Genomic DNA, 22,833 nt, shown 5'->3' on the forward strand with positions numbered 1-22,833 from the left:
TTCAGTTCATTTAAAAGGGAAGTATTCTGAGAGTAGACCTAAATTAAAAAAAAAAAAAAAAAAGGGAATGTCAAGAAATTCGGAAAACTTCAAAAGGAAGTAGGCATCAAAGTTGATTTTAACACATACAACACCGAAGAGCCAGAGGACAGAAACATTGAGGTATTGTCCAAGTACTGAATACCTCATGGGGGGAATACGGTTTACCAGAATCCTCCAAAAGAAAATCTCATGCACCACAGGTTGGTACCAGCCTGAAGTGCCCACGGACAATTGGAATGTACCAGTGATTATGGGTGACAGAAATTGCTGTTGACTGTAGTTAGTGATATTCTTGGGAGTCCAGAGTAATTCGTTAGATATGACAGTCCCCTTTTCTTCAGTGAGCTATAAACTGAAGGGAAAGAAAGTGTGTGGAAAAAATATCTTATGTACCCTGTGACCTGAATGGGACAATAATTACAGAGCCATTTCTCTAATTGCGCAACTTCAGGAATGGTCCAAAAATGAATCAAAGGTAGCTATCTTATTAGGAAATTCAATTTTGTAGAATTTATCAATGTTGCCTTAAGGAAGATAAGACCTATTTGTAGTTATCCTAAAATATTTGACTAATTTATAATTTTTACTAAATTCCATGGACACAGTAACTTTTCATGTGACTTCTGAAATATAAAAATATCTGAATGATACGAAAGATATGTCAAGGGCCTTCTGGGTTTAAATTTCTATGTAGTCTTGTCCAGTAAATAAACATTAGAAAGGATAGAAAAGTAGGAAATTGAGGGAAAATCAATATCCACGACTCAACCTTGAAGGTGTTGTAATTTGCACTGTGATATATTTGCTTGTGGTCTTCTGAGACTATGCCTCTGTGACTAAGTATTATTATTTTTTTCTCTTGAGTTCCTTTGGGTAATTTTGGACACCTGGAATTGCAGCCTAGAGGATGTAAGACTATAGGGAATTGGTAAGTTTCAGCTTTAGTAGGAGATCCTGCTTTTCATTTGCCCTTTGCTGCTATCCAACCATTACAGGAATGGTCTGTGGTTCACCCATCAAGATGTTTTCCTTGCAAAGCAACATTTTTTTCAAAGGCCAGAATTTGACAAGGACTGGAGCAGCAACATAAAAGAGGACCTATCCAGAAGAATGAGATGGCACAGAGACATCTTTGTGGAAATAATGGTACAACGGCATGAGGCTGAAGAGTGAGGTACACACCTACCCTCAGGGCTGGCCCTAGGTAGGTATTAGTCTAGTATTGATAAAAGGCTCTGCTCACTGGAGGAGTCGGGTGCGTCGTGTGCACTAACCTGGACGATGTACTGAGTGATGATGATCAAGCTAACCAGCATGCTGATGTTGGCCAACAAAGAGAAGATGGTCAAGACCCGGAGGTTCCGGATGAGGACCAGCAGCACCAGGAAGGGCAGGAAGGAGAGCATGTAGAGTCGCGAGTCCATGGTGGGCGTGAGAAACACTGTCTCGTTGTAATGGCAGTTGTTGGTGGTCCCATTAACTGCTTCCACTACCTGAGGAAGGAACAGGAAAAGTAAGAGGGGAAGATTCAATACATCTACTGGCCACAGGATTTGCTTAGTGCCTGGCCCATAAACTCCCTCACAAAAAGCATGTCTCACACGCCAGGGCCTCACAATGAGTTAGTTAGAGTTTCTTTTGCTTATAACCAAAAAACTCATCACTTACTGTTTCTCAATCGGACTCACACTGTCATTTGAGTGAGAGAATTATTCCTTATGAGGACTGGACCATTCACTGCAGGACATTTAGCATCCCTGGACCCCACCCAATAAGAGCTATTTGCATCCCCCAATCACTGTGACAAACAAGAAACACCCCCCTGCACACAGTACAAACACCCCCTGGCAAAGTCAGGGGAGAGGGGGAGGAGAGGGATGGTACTACCCTTATTCAGAATCAGCCTGACTTAATGGGTAGTCTTACTGTGCAAGCAGTATTGCGGAACATTGCGGAACAATCCACTGCAGAACAATTAGAGACTAGAATGAGGCAAGAAGAAGACGTAAAAACAATGATGATCTCAGTACGCATTGGTAGCCAGGGTGATGTCCTGGAATATATTCATCTATGCATTTTCTATACCATATCACAAATTACATGTAGTATACTCATCTTTTTTTTTTTTTTTTAACAAGATTACAATCCATATACTCTTATTTTGAAATCTCTTTTTCACTTAAGAACATACCAAGGTTACTTAAATGAACCATTAAGTCTTATTTTTTTCTGATTCCTCACCTTCTGATTCCTTTCAATAGGAAAAGTACTTGAAACATTAGCAGGCATTCATGGCCCTCCATCATGGGCCCCATTCAACCTTGAAGGCTCTTCCTCTCCCAAAGTCCACACCTTCTTCTACAACCAATTTTATTGCCTCTCCGGAGCCAGGCCTGTACATTCCTGCCTCCAGTGTTCACTCCTCCCTTCTTGGCTGCCACCCCTTCTTCTCGAACCCGTCCTTCAACACCCAGCTCAGATGCATCTCTGCAAGGGAGCCTTCTCTTGCTGCAATGATCTTTCCTGCCCCCGCACATTTTTCCCCTTAAGTTCACCATGAAGCGGCCCTGCCTTCAGAGAGTTGTTAGTGGTGTCCTGACCCAGCACCAAAATATACTGAGAGCTAACTTGTTTTAGAACACATCCTACTTAGCCTGCAAACTCTTAGAAAGAATGCTTGCCTTATCTCTAGACAGATGATAATGTTCTGTTGATAGCTGATTGATTTCCAAGCGGCAATCTGGCCATGTTTAAGAGCCTTCAAACAATCAAACTCTTTGTTTTTGTTGTTGTTGTTTGTTTGTTTTTAAAGATTATATTTATTTATTTGACAAAGAGAGATCTTTGTGGGAGGGGAAGTGGGAGAAGGAGAAGCAGGCTTCCTGCCTAGCATGGAGCCCGACCCGGGGCTCAATCCCAGGACCCTGGGATCATGACCTGAGCCGAAGGCAGACGCTTAACGACTAAGCCACCCAGGTGCCCCACAATCAAACTCTTTGACCCAGTAATTTTACTTTAAGGAATATATGCCAAAAAAATAAAGGGGTGTACAAAGACTTCCACGGATTATAGTAGAAAAACAAAGGGAAACAAATAAAATATCCAACAAGAGAAGATTACGTCCTGGCCAATCTGTGTGATTAAATATTATGAGGCTGGTAAAAATTACATTAAAAAATGTAAGGACAAAAAAAAATGTAAGGACATTACAAAATGCTAACCAGTTAATACCAACTCAAAATAATAACCACGAGTGGTTGAATTAATAATCATTTTTTCTTTCTTCCTTCCTTTCTTCTTAACTTTTTAAGTAGGCTCCATGCCCAGCATGGAGCCCAATGTGGGGTTTGACTCATGACCCTGAGATCAAGACATGAGCTGAGATCAAGAGTCAGATGTTTACCCATCTGAGCCACCCAGGTGCCCCAATTTTGTTTCATTTTGAAAAGTAATATAGCATAGTGTTCAAGAACTTGAGCTCTGATGTCGAAATGGCCTGGATTTTTAACCTTGGCTCTGTGATCTTCTATACGTTATAAAGTTTATAGCTTCGGTCTTCTCATCTGCAAAATAGGAATAACCACAGTACCTACAGTGATAAGGCCACAGAGAGAATTAAATGGGAGAAAGCATATATAATACTCCCTGTTCCTAACATAGAATAGCAGCTAACTCTGAATGCATGCTATTTTTTTCCTTCTAATTTCTTTACGTTTCTAAATTTCTGGTTATTACTATAAGCGGGGGAAAAAAAAGAGAGAGCCCTAAAGAATAATTTCTTTTTTAAGCTCACTGATTGACTAAGGATGGCCTTTGTCATTACCTACAATATTTTGCTTAAATTGCTACAAGATAATTTCTGGGCTAGATCAAAACAACTTCCTGGAGACAACTGTTAAACCAGAGGTTAAGCAGCTAAAGGTAGATAAAGATGGTCCAAAGATTAAGTATCATCCAAAAAGAGCCATATCAGTCTTAGAAGAGTTAAGGATGATTAAACTCCAAGGCAGGACAACTGACAAAAATCCAAGGTTTCTTCCAGCTCAGTTTTAGAGACCGGCTTTGCGAACAGGTGCAAGATACTGGAAAAAGTAACCACTTGTAGAACAGATAGGCGAACTGGGGAAGTCTGGATTCTTTCATAACATCTAGTTTAACTTCCTTTATTGTACTGTTGAGGACACTAGGAGCCCAAAAGAAGAAGCCACATTTGCTGAACAACTCACAGAGGACCCTCCTTTTCCATGTCCTTTCCCTTTCCACCTTCTCTAGACGACTCTACCTGTTTTAAATTATCAGCCAGAAACACAATGTACACACAGCAGAAGCCCAGCTGGGTGACTATAAGGAAGAAGCTCACGATATTCCTGGAAGAGAGGAGAGAGAAAGAAAACATGTTATAAAAGAAGAGTTGGTTTGTCATTTCTATTTCTGTCCCCAGGGGTTGGTGACCCTGTACCAGCACCCTTGCTTCTGCTAACACAATCAACAATGGGGCAGTAAGAAGTGAGGTAACAATAGTTCTTTAAAAAAAAAATGTTTCTCAACCACCCTCACACTCCCAGCTCAGCAAGTGGAGGAATTATTTATGGTTGGGAACCTCCCCCCACACCTGGCTCTGCGGCATTCCTCATAATTGATACTAATTGATGTAGGGAAGTAAGCACACCATTTTTATTAGCTATCATTAACATGAAAATTTGTTCTACCATGTGCCAGACACCGTATTAGGCTCTGAGGAAACACAAATAACACATGGTCCCCTCCTCGAGTGGTTCATAGATTAGTGACCAAAAAAGAATATGGCACTAAGAGCCACAGTGAAAAGGATATTTTATCCTAATTATAGAGCAGATAGCCTTCATAGAAAAACCAATACCTGAGCAGGAGTCCCTTGGGAAGGGGAAGAAAGAAATTTTTAAAAAGACGAGGAGGAGAACATGGAGAGGAGTGAGGAAAGCATTTCAGCAGAGGGATTAGGCAGATTTCTCTGGCTGTGGGGAATCCACTGGAGGGTGCAAGACTCAGGATGGGTGGGCCGCATAGCAGATTCTTAAAATAACAGAGGTGTCCAGCAGCCTGGACAAAAACGTGGTCATTAGGAGGAGAGAATGAAAGCAATTTAAGAGGTACTAGGGAGCTAGAACTTAACCGAACTTGGTCACCACTAACATGTGGGGGAAAGGGAAAGGCAATGATCAAAGGTTCCTACAGGCTTTGGCTAGGACAACGAAATGAACTGGAAGGAAGGAACAGGTTTTAGGGGAAGGTGAAGAAGTGACACATTCAGTATCTGAATTGTTGAGCCTGAGGCTCCTATAGGAGACATTCAGGAGACGACTGTGTATGAGGGTCTGGAACATTGATTTGTCAGAAATGGATAAAGCCTTGAGAAGGCAGGTCAGTGTTGGGGAGCGTGCAGAGGGAGAAGAAGAGAAGGTGGTGTTCCAACCCTAGAGAACACCAACATTTAAAGGGAAGACAGGAACAAAGGAGCCTGCAATGAAAGCCAAGGACTGGCCAGAGAGGTAGGTGGGAAACCAGGGGCAGGGGAAGGGTTTAATAGAAGCCAAGGGAGGAGAAAACATCTGGAGAAGAGAATAGTTCATTGTACCCACACTGTTGAGAGGTTCTCTAGGGCAAAGAAGGTGCAATAAGGAGGTCTTTTAGGACATTGGTGGAAAGACCTTCAACAAAAGTCTAAGGACAGAAAAGCCAGGTGACCCACGGAAGAGGTGTGAACCAGATGAATGGAAGTAAAGTCAGAGGGTGTGCTGTTCTTTCACAGAACTAAGTGTGAGCTCCAGTCTTGATGGTGCCCATTCTGGTCATCATTGTAGACCCATTGCCACGACACATCCTGACACACTGTAGGTATTCAATAGATATCTGTTGAATAAGCAGCTGCTGAACAGAAGATTGGATAGTGGCTAAAGGACGGTGTGAGGTCCAGGAAACTTCATGAGTTTATATTACTATTTTTTAAGATGGAGACACGTGAATGCATTTAATTGTTGAGAGGAAGAGCCCACAGATCCAAAAAGAAGTTCAAGTTATAGGAGAGGAGATGATTAGTGGAGCAAGGTCCCTAAAAAGAGCAGGAAAAGCTGCTTTCTATGTCCAACGATGGGTAGAAGGATTTGAGGAGTAAGGGACAGGCAAAGCCTCCTCTTGGGTCACACACTGGGAAAATACTGGTTATCGTCCCAAAGCCTTCTTCGTCTGCTCAGAGGCTCAATTTATTGATTCAGTATGTGAATGGGCTTTGGGCCAAGGGAGGTGCCAGAGCCATGATGCTCTGCAGACTACATTTCGTGAGAGGACACACAGCAGGGCTGTAATGGTTCAGAGTATCACGATTCAAGAGAGACTTTGACCTAGATGGTACTCAGAAAAGAGTAGGCAGATGGAGTGGGCACAGGCCTGAAAACAAAGACAAAAGAGCAGATTTAGTTCCAAGTACCGAGGATGGAGGGGGTTGACTTGTTCTGTGTCAGTCCGGAAAGCAAAAGGCAGCAGTTTGCAGGAGGAGGATGTCAGTTCAGCAAAGTGTCCTTAACGTCTTGTGTGTGTGTGTGTGTGTGTGTGTGTGTTTTTTAAAATACACTTTTCTTCTTACTATAAACTCTCTCCCTAAGGGACGTCTTCTGCTCCCTGGCTTCATGGCTGATGACGTCAGTTCTGTATGTCCTGCATGAAGATAGGTTCAAACCTATACATATCACTACCCACTTGACATCTCCACTTGAACCTCAAACCCAACTTGTCTAAACTAAAAGTCATCAGAAATCTGAGTCAACCTTGACGTTTCTTTTTCCCACAGTCCTGGGATCCAAAGCATAACCAAATTCACTTTTCTCCATCCCCACTGCTACCAGCTTGGTTCCAGGTGTCATTGCTATCTGCCTGGACATTGCCAATAGCCCCCTCATGGGTCTGACCTAATCTATGATTGCTTGCTTACCATGTATTCTCCTAACAGAAGCCAGAGAGATCTTTAAACAATGCAAATATGATCACTTGCCTGATTAAAACCCTCCAGTGGCTTCCTTGTTGTTTTAAAGAAAAAAACAAAAACCTTTGGTCTAAATGTACAGTTTGCTTGGACCCCTGGATTCTTCTTCAGCCTCATCTCCTTGACTCTGCCCTCAAGCTCCCTGTCGTTCTGTACCTTGAAACTGTCACGCATTCCATCTTGCTTCAGACCTTCATGTTCTGTTCTTCCATCTTCCTGGAAGGCCATCCAGGCTCCTGCCCACTTTCCCCTAGGTAATTCCTTATTCTTAAGAATTCCTTCCTTCAGGGCTCATCTCAACTGTTCCATCCTAGGAAGCCCACATGAGCCCACACACATCGCCTTACCTGCTCAGTAGCAACTAGTATTTCCTTCCTTCATCACACTCATCCCAGTGGTTATGAATGACTATCTCCTAAACTGTGTAATGCTTGTCTTTCCCACTGGATTATGGGTTCTGTGAGAGCAAAGCCTGTTTGCCTTGCTCCCCACAGTATTTCCAGGGCCTGGTCCATAGTACAACAGGATAAATACAGTTTCATAAATAAGTCAATAATATTAAAGCTGCATAACAAAGGAATGAGCATGCTGTCACTGGAGGTATACAAGGAGGGGGGCTGGGTCAGGAAGGTTGCCAGTGAACCCCTTCCATGTGGAAAGCCCAACATTCTGTGCCACACGAGGCAGCTTTCCAGGGAAGAAGGCAACCCTGAAAGCCGCATTTCCACCTCCTGTAGCTCACTCCACTTCCAGCAGAGCAAGAACAAGGTACCTTCCCCAGTGGGCATGGGTCTGGAGCCAGGCACTGGGGCTGGCTTCCAGGCCGTGCATCACCGTGTCGCCGTAGTCCATGAAGGGCTTGTTAAGCCTGTAGGAGAAAGTGCACACAGAGTTACCAAGAGAGGGTTTAACCTCAGATCCTGTACTAAAAAGTCAGGAGACACACAGCAAGGCAGAACCCAGGGGAGTAGAAAGAACACTGGGGCAGAGACCCAAGTTCTAGTTCAGACTTAGACACCTGGCAGTATTTCCTGTGGGTGGTTCCTATATAAGCAGGGCAATAAAGCACACCTCACATGGGCACAGCAGTTTTCGTATCCATGATCCCAATGGGTTCTCATCACAATTCTCTGAGGCAGGGTTAGGCATGGATTGTTTATGCCCGATTTACAGATGAGCCAAGCAGATCATCACAGTGGCCTGATTGAGATCACCTAATGAGTCACATGGCAGAGCCTCATCTTAGGTCCCTATCCCAAATGCTTTTTCTCTTTTTCTTAGCCTTGTTGGAAGAAAGAAGTAAACTCTTGTTTCATGTAGGATGTTTCTGGGACATCCCTGAGAACCAAGTACCAAAGCAATCGACATGAGGATGCTGTTTTCCTCACCTGTGGCAGAAGCGCTGGGCACACCTGACCAGGATGTGCATACAGTGGCAAGCGATGAAGCCCATGGCCAGCAAACTGAGCGGGCCCATCTGAGGGAAGGGGGAGCCAAGGGAAATGGGAAGAGAGAAGAGAATGGATTTATGAAGAACAATGCAAGGACAGATTTGGTAGCACAGATACCATTTGGCACTCAAGGAACTTTCTAGCAAACTGCTTTGCAAGTCCTTTTTGGCAGCAATACCTATTCTTTCAAATATAATCTCAAGTAGTACTCCAATAAAGTACATAAAGCAATTACAATGGGTGTTGTGGTGGGAGTGGGGGACTCAGGATTCTGACCCATAGTGGCCTCTGAGGTGTCCCTGAGAACTAGTGCTTCACAGGGCACAATAGGAAAACTCAACATCATCCAACCCCTGCATTCTCCAAAGGAAAAACTGAGCCCCAGGGAAGGGACAAATGACCTGCCAGGGCCACTCAAAGTCTGTAGCAGAGCCAGAACTCAAACCCTGGCTAGATGTCTAGACTCCAAGTCCGGACCAAGCTGCCTCCTAGAAAGACTGCTTCTTGTAAGCCATTATAAACCCTGAGAGGCTCTCCTCCTACTTCCCTGCTACAACTCGGTCATGCTCGCCCCACCTGCAGCAGCCCCTCTTACCAGGATGCCCGCATTCTTCACAGCCAGGGGTAGCCCCAGGATCCCTGTACCCATGTTGCCTTTCACCAGGTGAACCAAGGTCTGGAATGCTCTAAAGGAGAGGAAAGAGACATAAGGGTGTAGGTGCGTGAAGGTGAGGAGGTCCAACCAGCATTCCCTCACAGCATGCCAACACCTGAGTTCAGCTGGATAGGTGGGCTCCTGGCCATCTCTCAGTCCCTGTGGCCTTGATCGGCACCTCTGGGTCTCCTGTAGGGTGACCAACCATTTCAGTTTGCCTGTCCTGGTTTTAGCAGCTAACACTCAGTATATGCCATGCTAATATTTACTATATAATAGATACTATGCTAAGTACTTTACCCATATTACCTCATTTAATCCTCTCGTCAAGATTAGGAAGTAGGTTATTGCCTTTATTTTGCTGATGAGGAAAGTGAGGCATAGAGATTTTTTTTTTAATAACTTGTCCAAAGATATACTGGGGAGTCAGGATTTGAACCCAGAAATGCCTCAGAGTCCCTGTTCTTCACCCCATTTCTACTGGACCACCTCCTGGTAATAGGTCCAGAGAGATATATAAAAGGAAAAATCCCATTTTGTAACAAAGGAAATGGAAGCTCAGAAAGGGGATGGCCCAAGGTCATAAAACTAGTAGGTGAGACAGGATAAACTCAGAGAAAAGGGAAAAGGGCCAGCAGCAAAGACACTTTAGACACTTCATGGTGACTTCTGAATTAAATAGGTCAGATGACTTGGGTCCCCAGATGGGATCTGTTGAGACAGGGTCATTTGAGGATTGGGCTCCAGAGGAATTTTTTGGGCCCTCAGGCCAGGACCTCAAGCTGGGGAAAGGCAGGTCTCCTCCCACCCTCCAAAAAAACAAAAATAAAAACTGAGACCCCCTCTTTAAGACAGATGGGAAGGTGGTCTGAAGGGCACCTTCAGGGATAAGTTCCAGGGAGGTACCCTCTGTGTTGATGAATTACAGAACAACTTATTACTATACCTCTTTGTACCTGGACCAGGTTCGACCAAGGTGAGTGTTGGGTTCACATCCACAACTTTTGGGAAACATTGGAAATTCCCTGGGTGAGCCTTTCAGTGAGGACACTGACTGTGAGGGGCACCAGAGGTATTCTGGAAGGAGCCTGGTCTCTGAGGTTGGACGAACCAGAGATTAAATCCCAAGGCCACTACTTAACTAGCTGTGTCATCTTGGGCAACAGGTCTACTTTGCTGAGCCTCTGTAAATGTTGGGAGGAATGATATTTTGAAAGAATTGCCCCAACCACCCTTATCTTTATGTTAATCCCTAGATCCTCTAGCTTTCAGAAGGATCAGCCCATCGGCCCATTGATTTGTTATGGGTTAAAGAGAACAATTGAGGGAGAAAGTGGGCGGAGAATCGCGTGCCCTTCTCTTTCCCTGTGGGTGTCAACATCGCTGAGCAAGCACTTGTGCCCTACGGCCCTCCAATAATGGGCTTGTTTTGCAACAAGGAAAGGGTCAACAGGTCACTTTAGAAATTTCTAACCAAAGGACTTAAGAAATCAGAATTTAACTTTGGGCCACGCAGCCAAATGTAAAAACTTAGTGTGGTGAGCTGGGCACAGCACTGGGCTGGGAGGCAGGACACCGGTGTTCTAGCCCCAACTCCTCTGGTGACCTTGGACCTTCAAGGTATTCGCAGTGGCCAGCTTTTAAGGGTGCTGTGTTTGGGGGCTTTATGCACAAATCACCTTTGCAGCCATCCTGGGAGGAGTGAAATGTCATTTCACAGAGGAGAAACTGGGGTAGAGAGTTCTGCACTTGCTCGAGCCAGTTAGCAGCTAAATGGGCATCTGAACCCAGGTGAGCTGACCCGAGTTCCATGCTTGCCCGACTTACTTCTCTTCTGCTCCAAACCGGGAGGGCCCCTCTAGTTCTCTCATGCTTTCTGTCTGATTCTTAAGTAGTTGAAATTGCCACCAAACCATGTTGTCAGTTTAGGACACGAGAGCTATTCGGTTCCCCCCAGGCCTCTGATTGAGAAATAGCCCTGCTCCTCAGTGGATGGCCCCAAGGCCTGGAGAGTTCATTCTCAGTGTCAGCAATTCACAGCCCCAAGGACTAGTCCCTGGGGGAACCGAACCCTGTCGGGGCCATCCTGGTGCTGACCAATAGAAAGGGGCTTCGCCTGCCCTTGTGGTAACATCTCCCTCCTAACTGCACACCCCCACCCAACAGATGTAATGCCCACAGGCAGCCTCTTTAAATTCGCACTGCCACCTGTTTACCCCTGTTTTGCATCTGGGGGACACCGAGGCTGGGGGAAGGGAAGGCGCAGATCACTAGTTGAGTGCAGGTGTTCTCTCTACCATACCAGTGCTGTCAGCATTTTCTTCTTGAAGCAGCAGCACGCTCCAGCAGGCCACCCACCCACATGTCCTAAGTAAACTGGCCACTCTGCTTGAGCAGTGCAGGGGGAGGCTGCTGAGCCCCGCCCGTAGCGTGGCTCCCCCACCTAAACTCCTTCTGCAGACCCTTCCTGGCCATGGTTTGCAAGCCTCCCCAACCCCCACACACACCCCAGGGAGGTGGGAGAAAAGTCTTCCACACGCTGTGCTTTTGATGTCCTCACAATTGAAGTACAGGCCCAAGGCGAGGCCAGAGTAACTGGAGGAAGGAGGCAGAGAGGAGTCAATGCCTGGTTGTCAGTGAGGCCAAGGTTTTAAGCTCAGATCTCACCTCCTTGGAGAAGTTAGGGATTCTGCCAATGATCAGGACTGACCAGCAACAAAACTGACTTAGGGCCAGCACTGGATTCCAGCGCCCATCCTGCCAATGACCCAGTGCGTGGCCCGGGGTAAGTGGGCCTTAGTGTCCCCATCTGCACCTGTTGAGTGCGGGACCATGAGAGCCTAGGGCTTTCTGGAGTCTCCGCTCCTGCCCCTGTAAGCTCTCACCTTGACTCAGTCTCTGCCTGCACTTTTTTTGACCTTGGTTTTCCCATCTGCATAATGGGATGGGGGTCAGACACGCGGTGCCAGGGTTTCAGTCAGTGCAAGCTTGCAGGCTTGGAGGCAGAAATGGGGGTGGCAGAAAAAAGCACTCACGTTATGCCCTTGGTCTTCTCTAAGCCTGGTGACTCGGAAGGGCGTCCATCCCAGAAACTGGAGTCCTTGTTCTGCAGCTTCTTGGCACTTTTGGGAGGGGACCTGAGGTCCAGTTTGAGGTCTACAGTGCCCTGGGGGCCCCCGGCACTTTTTGTCACAGGCATGACTGCTTCCGAGAGAGGGCTCTGGGTGTTGAGGAGGCCTGCTCTGGAAGGAGGCAAGCAGGAAGGTGTCCGTCAGGTGCAAACCCCAGCTCAGCTGCTTGTGCCTCGCTCTGGCCGAGCTGGAATGAGGCCCCGCCTACCTCCCTCGGAGAGTATGCTCCTCCTGCCCGAGAAGAAGCTCTGTGCAAGAGAAGCTGGAGCAGGAGAGGCAGGAAGGGGTTTGAGAGGGGAGTCATCCACTTCACCTAATAGCAGTGACTACAATACCCATCATTTTCCTAACTAACATGTATGAGGCACTTCACTAAGAGACAGACATTCTCCTGAGTGCTTTACCTTTTTTTCTCATTTAATCCTATAAATTAAATAATGAGGAAATCAAACTCTGGACTAAAGGGACCTGCCCAAGGTCACACAGCTAGAAAGTGACAGAGTAGGGACCGGTGCCCAACTCGGCAGGCTTTTTAACTAATACCCTATGTTTGTCTCCAAGAGAATACCTCCATACCCCATCTCCTTATTCATCCCAGGTCAGGGGCTCCACTTCCCACTGGCTGACATCTGTTATAAGGCATCCTTCCGGGAGATCCCCTTCCCGGGGAAAAGTTGGGGGGAAAAGGAGCAAGCTCTCACTCACCTCTAGCTGCTTCTTAGCTTTTGTGAGGCTCCAGGGAGAAAGCAGTGGGGGTTCTTTGGGAAAAGGGCAGAGATTGTACAACCCCCAGCCACATTTCACTGGGTAGGACACTGCCACCAGGAAAGCACGTGATTTGCCTAAGGTTGCACGTGACATTCAGGATAGAACTCTGCAGCTAAAGAAGGCCTTTTGGGGGTTTCTCTAGTGTTTCATTCTCTGTCATTATCTCTGCTTTAGTGACAGATGAATGGGCCAAGATTTCCTCCTTCCTCAAAATTATAGCATTTTACTCAAGCCAGACCACTCTCCGTACCACCATCTCATGTGCCAAGGGCTTTACTCCAATGGTCTCTCAGCTAACTGGTAGCATCCAAGACAGATTTGTCTAGCCCCTCCCTTAGGTGGGACCCCTTCCAAGGTCCTGTATGCAATTTTGAATTTGTAATTTTGTATTCCTTTTCTTAAAGAGGCCCTCTCCACCCCTTACCGGTACCCCCCACCCCCACCCAAGGGGTATAAGCTTCAGGCTCCAAAAAGCCTGGCCACTTCTCTGGGTAGCATTGTCATTCTGTTTTTACAGATGTGGAAACTGAGGCTTAGGGAGGTATAGAATAGCTTGCCCGAGGTCACTGCTAATCTTTGGCAGAGCCCCAAATCTACCCTAGCCAGATCTTTCTGTCTCTGAAGCCTGTGGCTGTGACCACCACAGTGACCTCCTGGTTTGAATCCTGGCCCCACCCTGCGAGTTTCTTGCCCTGAATCAACTGAGACACTTGCTGTGGTTTAAGAAACGTCCTCTCTTCACTCGTCTGGCAGCATTACGTGGCGGCATTTCTGGTCTATGGGGCGGCAGGCTTCATCCTTGGGTCTGCTCATTCGCAGCACGAGATTCTATAATTTGATTCTAATCTCAGCTCTCATCTCACCAACAGATCTTTGTTCCCGCTTAGGCAACAAGATGCATGAATAAGATTGTCAAGGAGCTGGAGATATTTAGATATGGGGCTAGGTCCTGTTTTCCTCCCCAGGTTGTGAGAAGCCTGAGTTAATCTTCAGACCTTTGCTGGAATACGGGAATTTGCTGGGGCCCTTCCCAGACGTCATCAGCCACAAGGAAACTCACAGAGCACTGCCTGCAGACATCCAACTTGCCGTACCACCTGTCAGCAGGCAAGAGGGCTCCATCCAGGTGGGGGCCTCCAAAGCAAGCCCTTTAACACTGGCCCAGGCATCTGTAGCTCTTGGTTCCGCTGTGGCTCTTACCATGAAGCTGCTGTGACCCTGGGAAAGGTATTGCTTCTCTCTCTCCCAACTTTGTGAAATGGGTGCTAGTTTGTAGGGGACTTCTGAAACACTGAGGACCCTGGGGCCTGTGCTTGTCATCCCCCCCTGGCCACTGAGCTGCAGGCCCAGCCTTCCTTGTGTTGGAACCCATGGCACTTATGTGAGCACAGCCTACTCACTTGCCATTGCTCTGGTGGGTGGAACAAATGGGATTTAAATAATGATAATCATCTTTTATGACCGTTTAGAGTAAACTGAGGGCCTTGTTTCTTTCACTCTTTGATGGCTCTTCTGAAAGCTAGCGTGTATCAGAATCATCTGGGAAGGTGATAAGGCACAGAGAGACTCTGACTCACTGAAGTACGGGGAATCTGGGCCTTTGCATTTTGACCAAGTTCTCCAGGTGGTTCTGACACTGGCCAGAGTTCGAGTTCCACTGTGCTATGGGGTAAAAGTCATTGCCCGCCTTTAATAGATCAGAGGCTGGGAAGTGCTTTGCCTGAAGGTGTAGGACTTGGCGGGAACGAACACAAAGCACTCCTTCAGGCAGGAAGTTGGAGACTCCAGAAGCAACAGTGAAACCCCTACCCAGGTGGGAATTCATCGCATCCTCGTTCCCCAGGGTAGCTCTTCCCAGCCTGTGGCTGATTATTCTGACTCTCTCCCTGACTGCACAACAGTGGCGATAATCATAACTCACTGTAGTGAGTCTCTTCTGTGCGCTAACTTAAGACTAAGTGCATTACAAAGAAGGCACTGTTATCACCCCCCTTTACAGATGAGGAAATGAGGCTCAAGCGGGTTACTTGACTTGCCTAAGGCACTAGAGGCTGAGCTCTGATGTGAATCAGGGCCTCTTGGAACGTGCCTCTGAAGCTGTAGTTTATCCCCGTGTGCCTGGATGATGCTTAATGTATACTAGAAACTCCATAATAATAATAATAATAATAATAAATAAACCCTTCCATGTACATAATTTATGTGGTTGAAGACTTTGGCATTTCATGCAGCTATCAAATTTCCAGATGAACTTTAGGGATTGGCATAGATGTCCAAATTCTCAGTTTTCTCTCTAAGTATCTTAAAAGGGTCATTTCTTGGGGCGCCTGGGTGGCTCAGTCAGTTAAGCGTCTGCTTTCGACTCAGGTCATGATCCTGTAGTCCCGGGATCGAGCCCTGCATCGGCTGAGCCCCACATCGGTGGACTTGCTCAGTGGGGAGTCTGCTACTCCCTCTGCCCCTCCCTCTCTCTCCCTCTCCCTCTCTCTCTCTCTCTCTCTCACGCGTTCTCTCTGACAAATAAATAAAATCTTAAAAAAAAAAAAGGTCATTTCTTAAAAGAAAGAATATTTCAATCCCCAAAAGCTGGAAGGATACAATCTCAGGATAAAGGACAGTGTTTTTAATGCTGGAAGCACTCCTCCCCTTTCTGGCAGGTCACTGTTCTGGGCCTTGGTGTTGTTCCTCACCTGTGAAATGCTGACAAGGGCGTCTGTACCTCTCCGGGCAGGAGTGAGGAGCAACAGAGAAAAGGGACAAGTGCAGTGCCTAGATCACCATCAGTGCCCCAGAGAGGGGAACTAGCTATTTTTTTTTTTTTTTGAGAGAGAGAGAGCGCGCGCGCGTGCACGCGCGAGTTGGGGGAGGGGCAGAGGGAGAGAGAAAGAATCTCAAGCAGTCTCCTTGCTGAGCATGGAGGCCAAAGCAGGGCTTGATCCCACGACCCTGAGATCATGACCTGAGCTGAAATCAAGAGTCGCCGACTGAGCCACCCTGGCGCCTCTTAGGGGAGCTGTTTTTCTCATACCATTTTATCACTAGGGGGAACTCGAAAGGTCATCTTGCTGAGTTGTACTATCTTGCCAGTCAGGAAACTGAGGCCCAGAGAGGGAAGGGACACAGTGAATTAATGGTGGTACCATGGCAGGGCCAAGACTATGACCCAGTCTAGGTCTCCTGATTTCCCAGCCCTGCTGCTTTCATCACTTCCCAGACACCTTGAAACGCAGTGCAGAAGAGAAATTTCATTCATTCATTTAACCAGTATTTACCAAGTCCCTGCCATGTGCCAAGTGCTACGCCCTAATGGGAAGAAGGTAACGAACAAACAAAACACGTGCCTGTGTCTTAGCTAGAGCTGCACGACAAAATACCAAAGGCTGGGTGGCTTCAACACACACATTTACTTCCTCACTGTTCTAAAGGCTGGAAGTCCCAAGGTCTGGCAGGTCAGTTCTTGGGAAAAGCTCTCCCCCTGGCATGCAGACAGCCTCTTTCTCCCTATGTTCTCCCATGGTCTTCCTGGGTGTGTGTGCATGGAGAGAGAGTGAGTTCCCTCTCCCCTGTCTCTTAATAAGAACATTAATCCTATTGGATCAGGAACCCACCCTTGTGACCCCGTTTAACCTTAACTACTGTGTTGGAGGCCCCATCTCCAAATACAGCCATGCTGGGGGGCAGGGGGTTAGGGCTTCAAAATCTGAATGTTGGGGGACCCAAACATTCAGTCCATGACAAACTGCCAGATGACTCACAGTCTAGTGTGGCAGCCAGACGATAAAGGAGCAGCAGATAATCATAAACTGTGGTCAGTGCCTTGAAGGGAATGAGCATGGTGCAGTCAAGGAAGATGGGGGGGCAGGGAGGGAAGAGGCAATTCAGGTAAATCTGTCAGGGAAGGACTTTTGAGAAGGTGGCACTGGAGCTAAGAACCAGAAAGAAGGGGCCAGCTGTGGGAAAATGGGACACGGGTGAGGCGAGGAGTTAGCAGTGTGTTCCAGGCAGAGCTGGTAAGGGAAGGGGCCCTGAGGAGGGGGTGGCCGAGAGTTTGAGCAGCTGAAAGGAGGCCAGGGCAGGGAGTCGTGTGAGTGCAGGGGACGGAGGCCAGAGGAGGGAAGAGGCAGGCGGGGGCCGTGCAGGTCATGGTAAAGAGTCTGGGTGTTATTTGAAGTGTGCTCTGCAAGATCTGTGTGGAGAATGGGTCACCCGAGAGCAAGAGAGGAGGCAGAGAGACCTCCAAGAAGGTGACTGCGGTCTAAGTGAGGTGGAGGATCCGGGCTTGGGTTGCTGGGGTGCTGGTGGAGATGGAGAGAGGTGTGTGTGTGTGTGTGTCTGTGTGTGTGTAGAGCGAGAGAGAGACAGACAGACAGACAAAGGCCCAGGCAATGATACCGTAAGTTTTCATGATAATATTGTATCAGGTCTAATCGCCAAAGGTCCACCAGCCTTACCATGCCATTTTGAACATTAAAAACTATCCCTCAGAACTCCTTGATGGCCTAAGAATGTATTTGTGTCAGCGGGCATGGGTTCTGAGACATTCTAGGTTTCTGAACTTGCAGGGCCGGGCAAGTCAGGGAGGGAGAGAAGGTCAGTGGCTTCAGGGAGTGGCTTCTGGTGGGCAGGAATGAGGACACAATGGCGCCTCTTTCACCGGCTGCAGGTGTCAGCTCTGCTCGCACTACCCTACCCAGTGTGCGTTGTGTTCAGCCCAGTTTGTTTTCAGTAGCTCATAATGATAACGATGGTGATGGTGGTGGTAATAATAATACCATAATGAGAGCTTCGCTTATTGGCCACTTCCTAGGTGCCAGGTACTTAGCACTCATTATGTTACTTAATGCTTACAGCAGTCCTTCACCCTCACGGTCCTCACCCTCATCCAGGCCAGCACCGCTTCTCACTTGGAAGACAGCAAGAGCACCCTAGGGAGTTTCCTTGCCTCCCTCTTCCCCACCTAAAAATCTATGTCCTCACAGTAGCAGTGATGATGCCAATTCCCTGCCTAAAACCTCCCACTGCTTTGAATTGCCCTGAAAATATAATCTATAGAATCCTCACCATGGCTCACAAGGCCCTGCATGTTCTGGCCCCTGCTGCCCTCCCAACAACCTCCCCTTGTTTGTCCCTCTCTCTAGAACAGGACACCCAGCCACTCCAACTGCCTTTCTGTTCTCCAAAACTCTTGTCCTTTCCTCCTTTTGCTCCTCCCTATGCCTGCACTGTTCCCTCTGCATTTTGCCTTGCTGGTCTTAGCTGGAGTTTTTTCTCCTCCAAGGGCCTCCCCTGATACCCCTCTGCCACCTAGTTACTGCGTCCCACACCCACTGTTTACCCTCAGGTTGCTTCCCACAATCTGTAATTGTCTTGCTTATGTACTCGCTTCCTCTCACTAGAAGTTCAGCTCCGTGAAAGTGGGAAGGCCTTGGTCCCCTGCTGTCCCCAGTACTTAGGGCTGGCCCATGGTAGGCTCTCAAAAAACATCTCATGAATGAATGTGTTATTGTTCCTATTCAACAGATGGGAATAAGGCTTGGAGAGCTAAAGTTCCTTGCCCCTGCCTATATTAGTTTCCTTTGGCTGCCTTAAGACATTGCCACAAACTTAGTGGCTTAAAACATCACAAACTTATGCTCTTAGAGTTCTGGATGCCAGCCTAAAATCAGTTTCAATGGGCTAAAGTCAAGGTGTCGGCTGGGCCACGTGCCCTCCAGAGGCTCTAGGGGAATCCGTTTCCTTGTCTTTCCAGCTTCTAGAGTTGCATTCCTTGCCTTCCTTGACTCCTGGCCCTTCCTGCATCTTCATGTGGTGGCTTCTCTTTCTGACTCAGCCTCTATCACATGCTTTTCTTCTCTTCTGCCTGTCATCAAATCTCCCTCTGCCTCCCTCTTAGAAGGATACTTTGTGATTCATTTAGGGCCACCTAGATAATCAGGATAATCTCATCTTGAGTATCTTAATTTAACCATGTCTGCAAAGTGCCATATAAAGGAGCATTCACAGATTCTGGGATTTGGACCTGGATATCTTTGAGGCCATTATTCACCTGATTACCTTACCCAGCCAATCACCAAACCCGGATCTGTCTGACTTCAGAAGCAAACCGCCGACCTTAAGCTGTAGTGTTCGTATCTAGGCATTTCTTTTCCCTGGCTGGGTTAGTGTCCCTAGCACATGGTTGTGCACACAATTACCTCTCACTTAGTGCTCATCAAATAAATTAACAGTCTCCCTTGGGGCATTAGAGCTTTTCTCATTCAAGTAAGACTAAAGACTCAAATGTGGCTTCTGGGCCAACCCATTTTCCTTGTCTATCTACCCAAAGCTCAACTTGCCTTCTTCCTTAGTTCCTTATCTACCACTTGATGACTCTGTGGTTTTGTCCCATTTTCCTTCCCCTTTCCCTCCTCTTGCCACCTCCCCTTTCATCTTCTGCCTGTTTCTCTCTCTTCCTCTCTCTCCTTCTGTCCTTCCTTTTTTATCTTAGATGTCACAGAATTGTACAATCTGAAGCACAGACTAGTTTCTTCATTCTATAGATCATGAAACTGAGGCTCAGAGAGAGGAAATGATCATACACAAAGACCCACTGTGTTTGGGACAGAGCCAGGAAAAGAGCCTAAAATATGGTTCTCAGTTTAGGAACTGCCTACCTAAACCTAATATTGTCTTAAAATTTTTTATTATTATTAATAGACTTTATTTTTTAGAGTAGTTTTAGGTTCACAGTAAAACTGAGTAGAGGGGCGCCTGGGTGGCTCAGTCGGTTAAGCATCTGCCTTCGGCTCAGGTCTCATGATCCCAGGGTCCTGGGATCAAACCCCGCATCGGGCTCCCTGCTGAGCGGGAAGCCTGCTTCTCCCTCTCCTACTCCCCCTGCTTGTGTTCCCTCTCTCGCTGTGTCTCTCTCTGTCAAATAAATAAATAAATAAATAAATAAAATCTTAAAAAAAAAAAAAAACTGAGTAAAAAGTGGAGTTCCTATTATAACCCCTGTCCCCAAATACTCACAGCTTCGAGCCATCCCCACTATCAACATCCCCCACCAGGGGGGTACATTTGTTACAATCAATGAACCTACAGTGACACATCATTATCACCCCAAATCCATAGTTCACATTAGCGTTTAGTCTTGGTGTTGTACATTCTGTGGGTATGGACAAATGTTTAATGACATGTATCCACCATTATATTATCATACAGGAGAGTTTTTCTGTCCTAAAAATCCTCTGCCTATTCATGCCTCCCTCCCCCTAACCCCTGGCAACCCCTGATCTTTTTATGTGTCCATAGTTTTGCCTTTCCCAGAATGCATGTAATTGAAATCATTCAGTATGTAGCCTTTTCAGATTGGCTTCTTTCCCCCAAGTGATATTCATTTAAGGTTCCTCCATGTCTTTTCATGGCTTGATAGCCCATTTCTTTTTAACACTGAATAATATTGCACTATCTGGATGTACTACAGTTTATTTATCCATTCACCTACTGAAGGGCATTTTGATTGCTTCCAAACTCTTGCAATTATGAATACACCTGTTATAAACATCTGTGTGGATGTTTTTGTGTGGACATAAGTTTTCAACTCCTTTGGGTAAATACTCTCATCATAAAATGATGTCCTCATTTTATTAGGTCTGGTTTGCAGAACAGCTGTTCTGGAGGAAATGATCTTTTACCTAGATAAATACCTGCACTTCAGACAAGTCCCTGTGCTTCTCTGTGCTGAATCACATGAGCTAAAATGACCTTGGAGAACAGAGTCTAACCTCCTTATTTTATATATGGGGAAACAGGCCCAGGGAGATTGACTCTGCCCTGGACCTGGGGCTCCCCACCTCTCAGCTGGAGCTGGGGGTTGCTGGATTGAACTCTATTTTGGTAGGACAGGAAGGAGGGATGATTCTAGGGCTACTCCCCCTCTTTCTCAGTCGCTCTAGAAATAGTCCTGGCACTAGCTGCTATTGACCGGACTGGGACACACGCACAGGCCTGAACCAGCTACTGTAACTCTGATGGCCCAGGATTGGGTTATCTGTTCACCCCTGGAGTGGGGGACAGAGTCAGCCTCAGTCATGGGGGGTGGCAGAAGTGTTTTTCCAAAGGAAATCAGGGAACAACTACCAGAAGAAGGGAGGATGGATACTGGGCAGCAGAAAGAGATGCTCATCACAAAGGAGAAATAAAACTTGAACATTAGGAGCTGTAATGCAAGAGACAGCATTGTAAGACCTCTCTACTGATCAAAGATAGGCCCACTAAAATAACACTGACATAGCACTGGAAGTTAACTTGGTCATATTTATTGAAATTTTGAAAAGCACATTCCCCTTAACTCAGCAATTCAATTTCTAGGAATCTATCCTGCAGAGATGCTTGCACGGCTGTACACCACGGTGTTTACTATAACCTTATCTGTACCAGCCAAAGATCGGAGATATCCTGCAAGTACATCAAGGGGATCATGATTAAATAAACTACTGTGATTCTATTGAGTAAAATGTTGCTGCAGCTGCTAAAAAGATTCAAGTACATCCGTACATACTAACGTGGAGGGATGTTCAGGGTATATTATTGTGAAATATGAAATGCTCACCTAAGTATAATATAATCCCTTTTTTCTAAAAATAAGAAGCCACATACACATACAACCACAAATACCCACCCACACATAGAAAACACACACGCACACACACACACTGCTATGATCTGAGTGTTTGTGTCCCCCTAAAATTCATATGTTGAAATCCTAATGCCCAATGTGATGGTATTAGGAAGTGAGGCCTTTGGGAGGTGATTAATTAGGTCATGAGGGTGGAGCCCTCCTGAGTGAGGTTAGCGCCCTTATAAAAGAGACCCCACAGAGCTCCCTTGTCCCTTCCACCACATGAGGATACAATGAGAAGTCTGCAGCCTGGAAGAAGGCCCTCAGCTGACCATGCCGCCACCCTGATCTTGGACTTCCAGCCTCCAGATGCGTAAAAAACAAAGTTCTGTTGTTTAGAAGTCACCTAGTCAGTGGTGTTTTTGCTACAGCCCCGTGCATGGACTAAGACACACACATATCACATCCATGTGTGTATGTGCTTGCAAAGGTCTGGAAGAATTAATAATAGTTCCTCCTACATTGTAGACGTGTAAGTGGAGACACAGGGCTAGAAGTAGGGGTGGGAACTTCACGTTTTAATTTCAGTGCTTTAATTTTTAAAGACATATATGTTATTTTTGCAACAAAATTCAAAATTTAAAAAGGGTATGTTAAGAGTACAGGGCAGCCCTGATAAAGTGCTGGAAGAAAAACAGAGGAGTGAGAAGTCTGTCGAGTACTCACGTCCCCGCCGAGCAGGAGCCATTCAGCCCTAGGAGGAGAGGGGCTGTGTGCTGGTGGTGACCTCTGCGTTCCTTTCCGTTTTGAGGGCCGTGTCCCACACGTAGTACACGCCTGTGCTGCACCGTCTCTTCCCTGCAGTTCCAGGACCGGCTCTCCTCCTACACTTCTGCAAGGAGAAATGCACTCACTACAGTCTAGCTTCAAGCCACTCTCCCATCTACTCAGACAAAGACGAAGAAGGAAGCAGGTCAGCAAAATCCTCCCATAGTGAACTTAACTGCTGGGTTTTAGGTTGTGGGTAACCTGTCTTGTTGGCCGTAGTTCTCTGCTATAAATTCAGTAAAAAATGTGCTACCAAACCGGGGACAATTTTCTTCCTCAAATTTAACTTCAGAGGTATCTTTTCCCCTCTACCTGCTTGTGATTCCTTGTTGAAAGGTGAG

At 46.6% G+C, this 22,833-nt stretch overlaps 1 protein-coding gene across 1 annotated transcript in view; it reads right to left on the reverse strand.

The window, feature by feature from the left end:
* The window catches only part of SLC36A2 (solute carrier family 36 member 2), a 45,979-nt gene that overhangs the window by 11,679 nt on the left and 11,467 nt on the right, over positions 1-22,833 (reverse strand). Inside the window, exons 3-9 of the mRNA XM_032395343.1 lie at positions 22,391-22,556; positions 12,199-12,405; positions 9,104-9,194; positions 8,446-8,534; positions 7,830-7,925; positions 4,325-4,409; positions 1,317-1,535 (exon numbers count right to left, since the gene is read on the reverse strand). Coding sequence (XP_032251234.1) covers positions 1,317-1,535; positions 4,325-4,409; positions 7,830-7,925; positions 8,446-8,534; positions 9,104-9,194; positions 12,199-12,362 — 744 coding nt within the window. The 5' untranslated portion in view covers positions 12,363-12,405; positions 22,391-22,556. The remainder of the gene's footprint in view (positions 1-1,316; positions 1,536-4,324; positions 4,410-7,829; positions 7,926-8,445; positions 8,535-9,103; positions 9,195-12,198; positions 12,406-22,390; positions 22,557-22,833) is intronic.

Source organism: Phoca vitulina, unplaced genomic scaffold (assembly GCF_004348235.1).
Source record: "Phoca vitulina isolate PV1807 unplaced genomic scaffold, GSC_HSeal_1.0 scaffold83, whole genome shotgun sequence".
Classification (NCBI taxonomy): domain Eukaryota; kingdom Metazoa; phylum Chordata; class Mammalia; order Carnivora; family Phocidae; genus Phoca; species Phoca vitulina.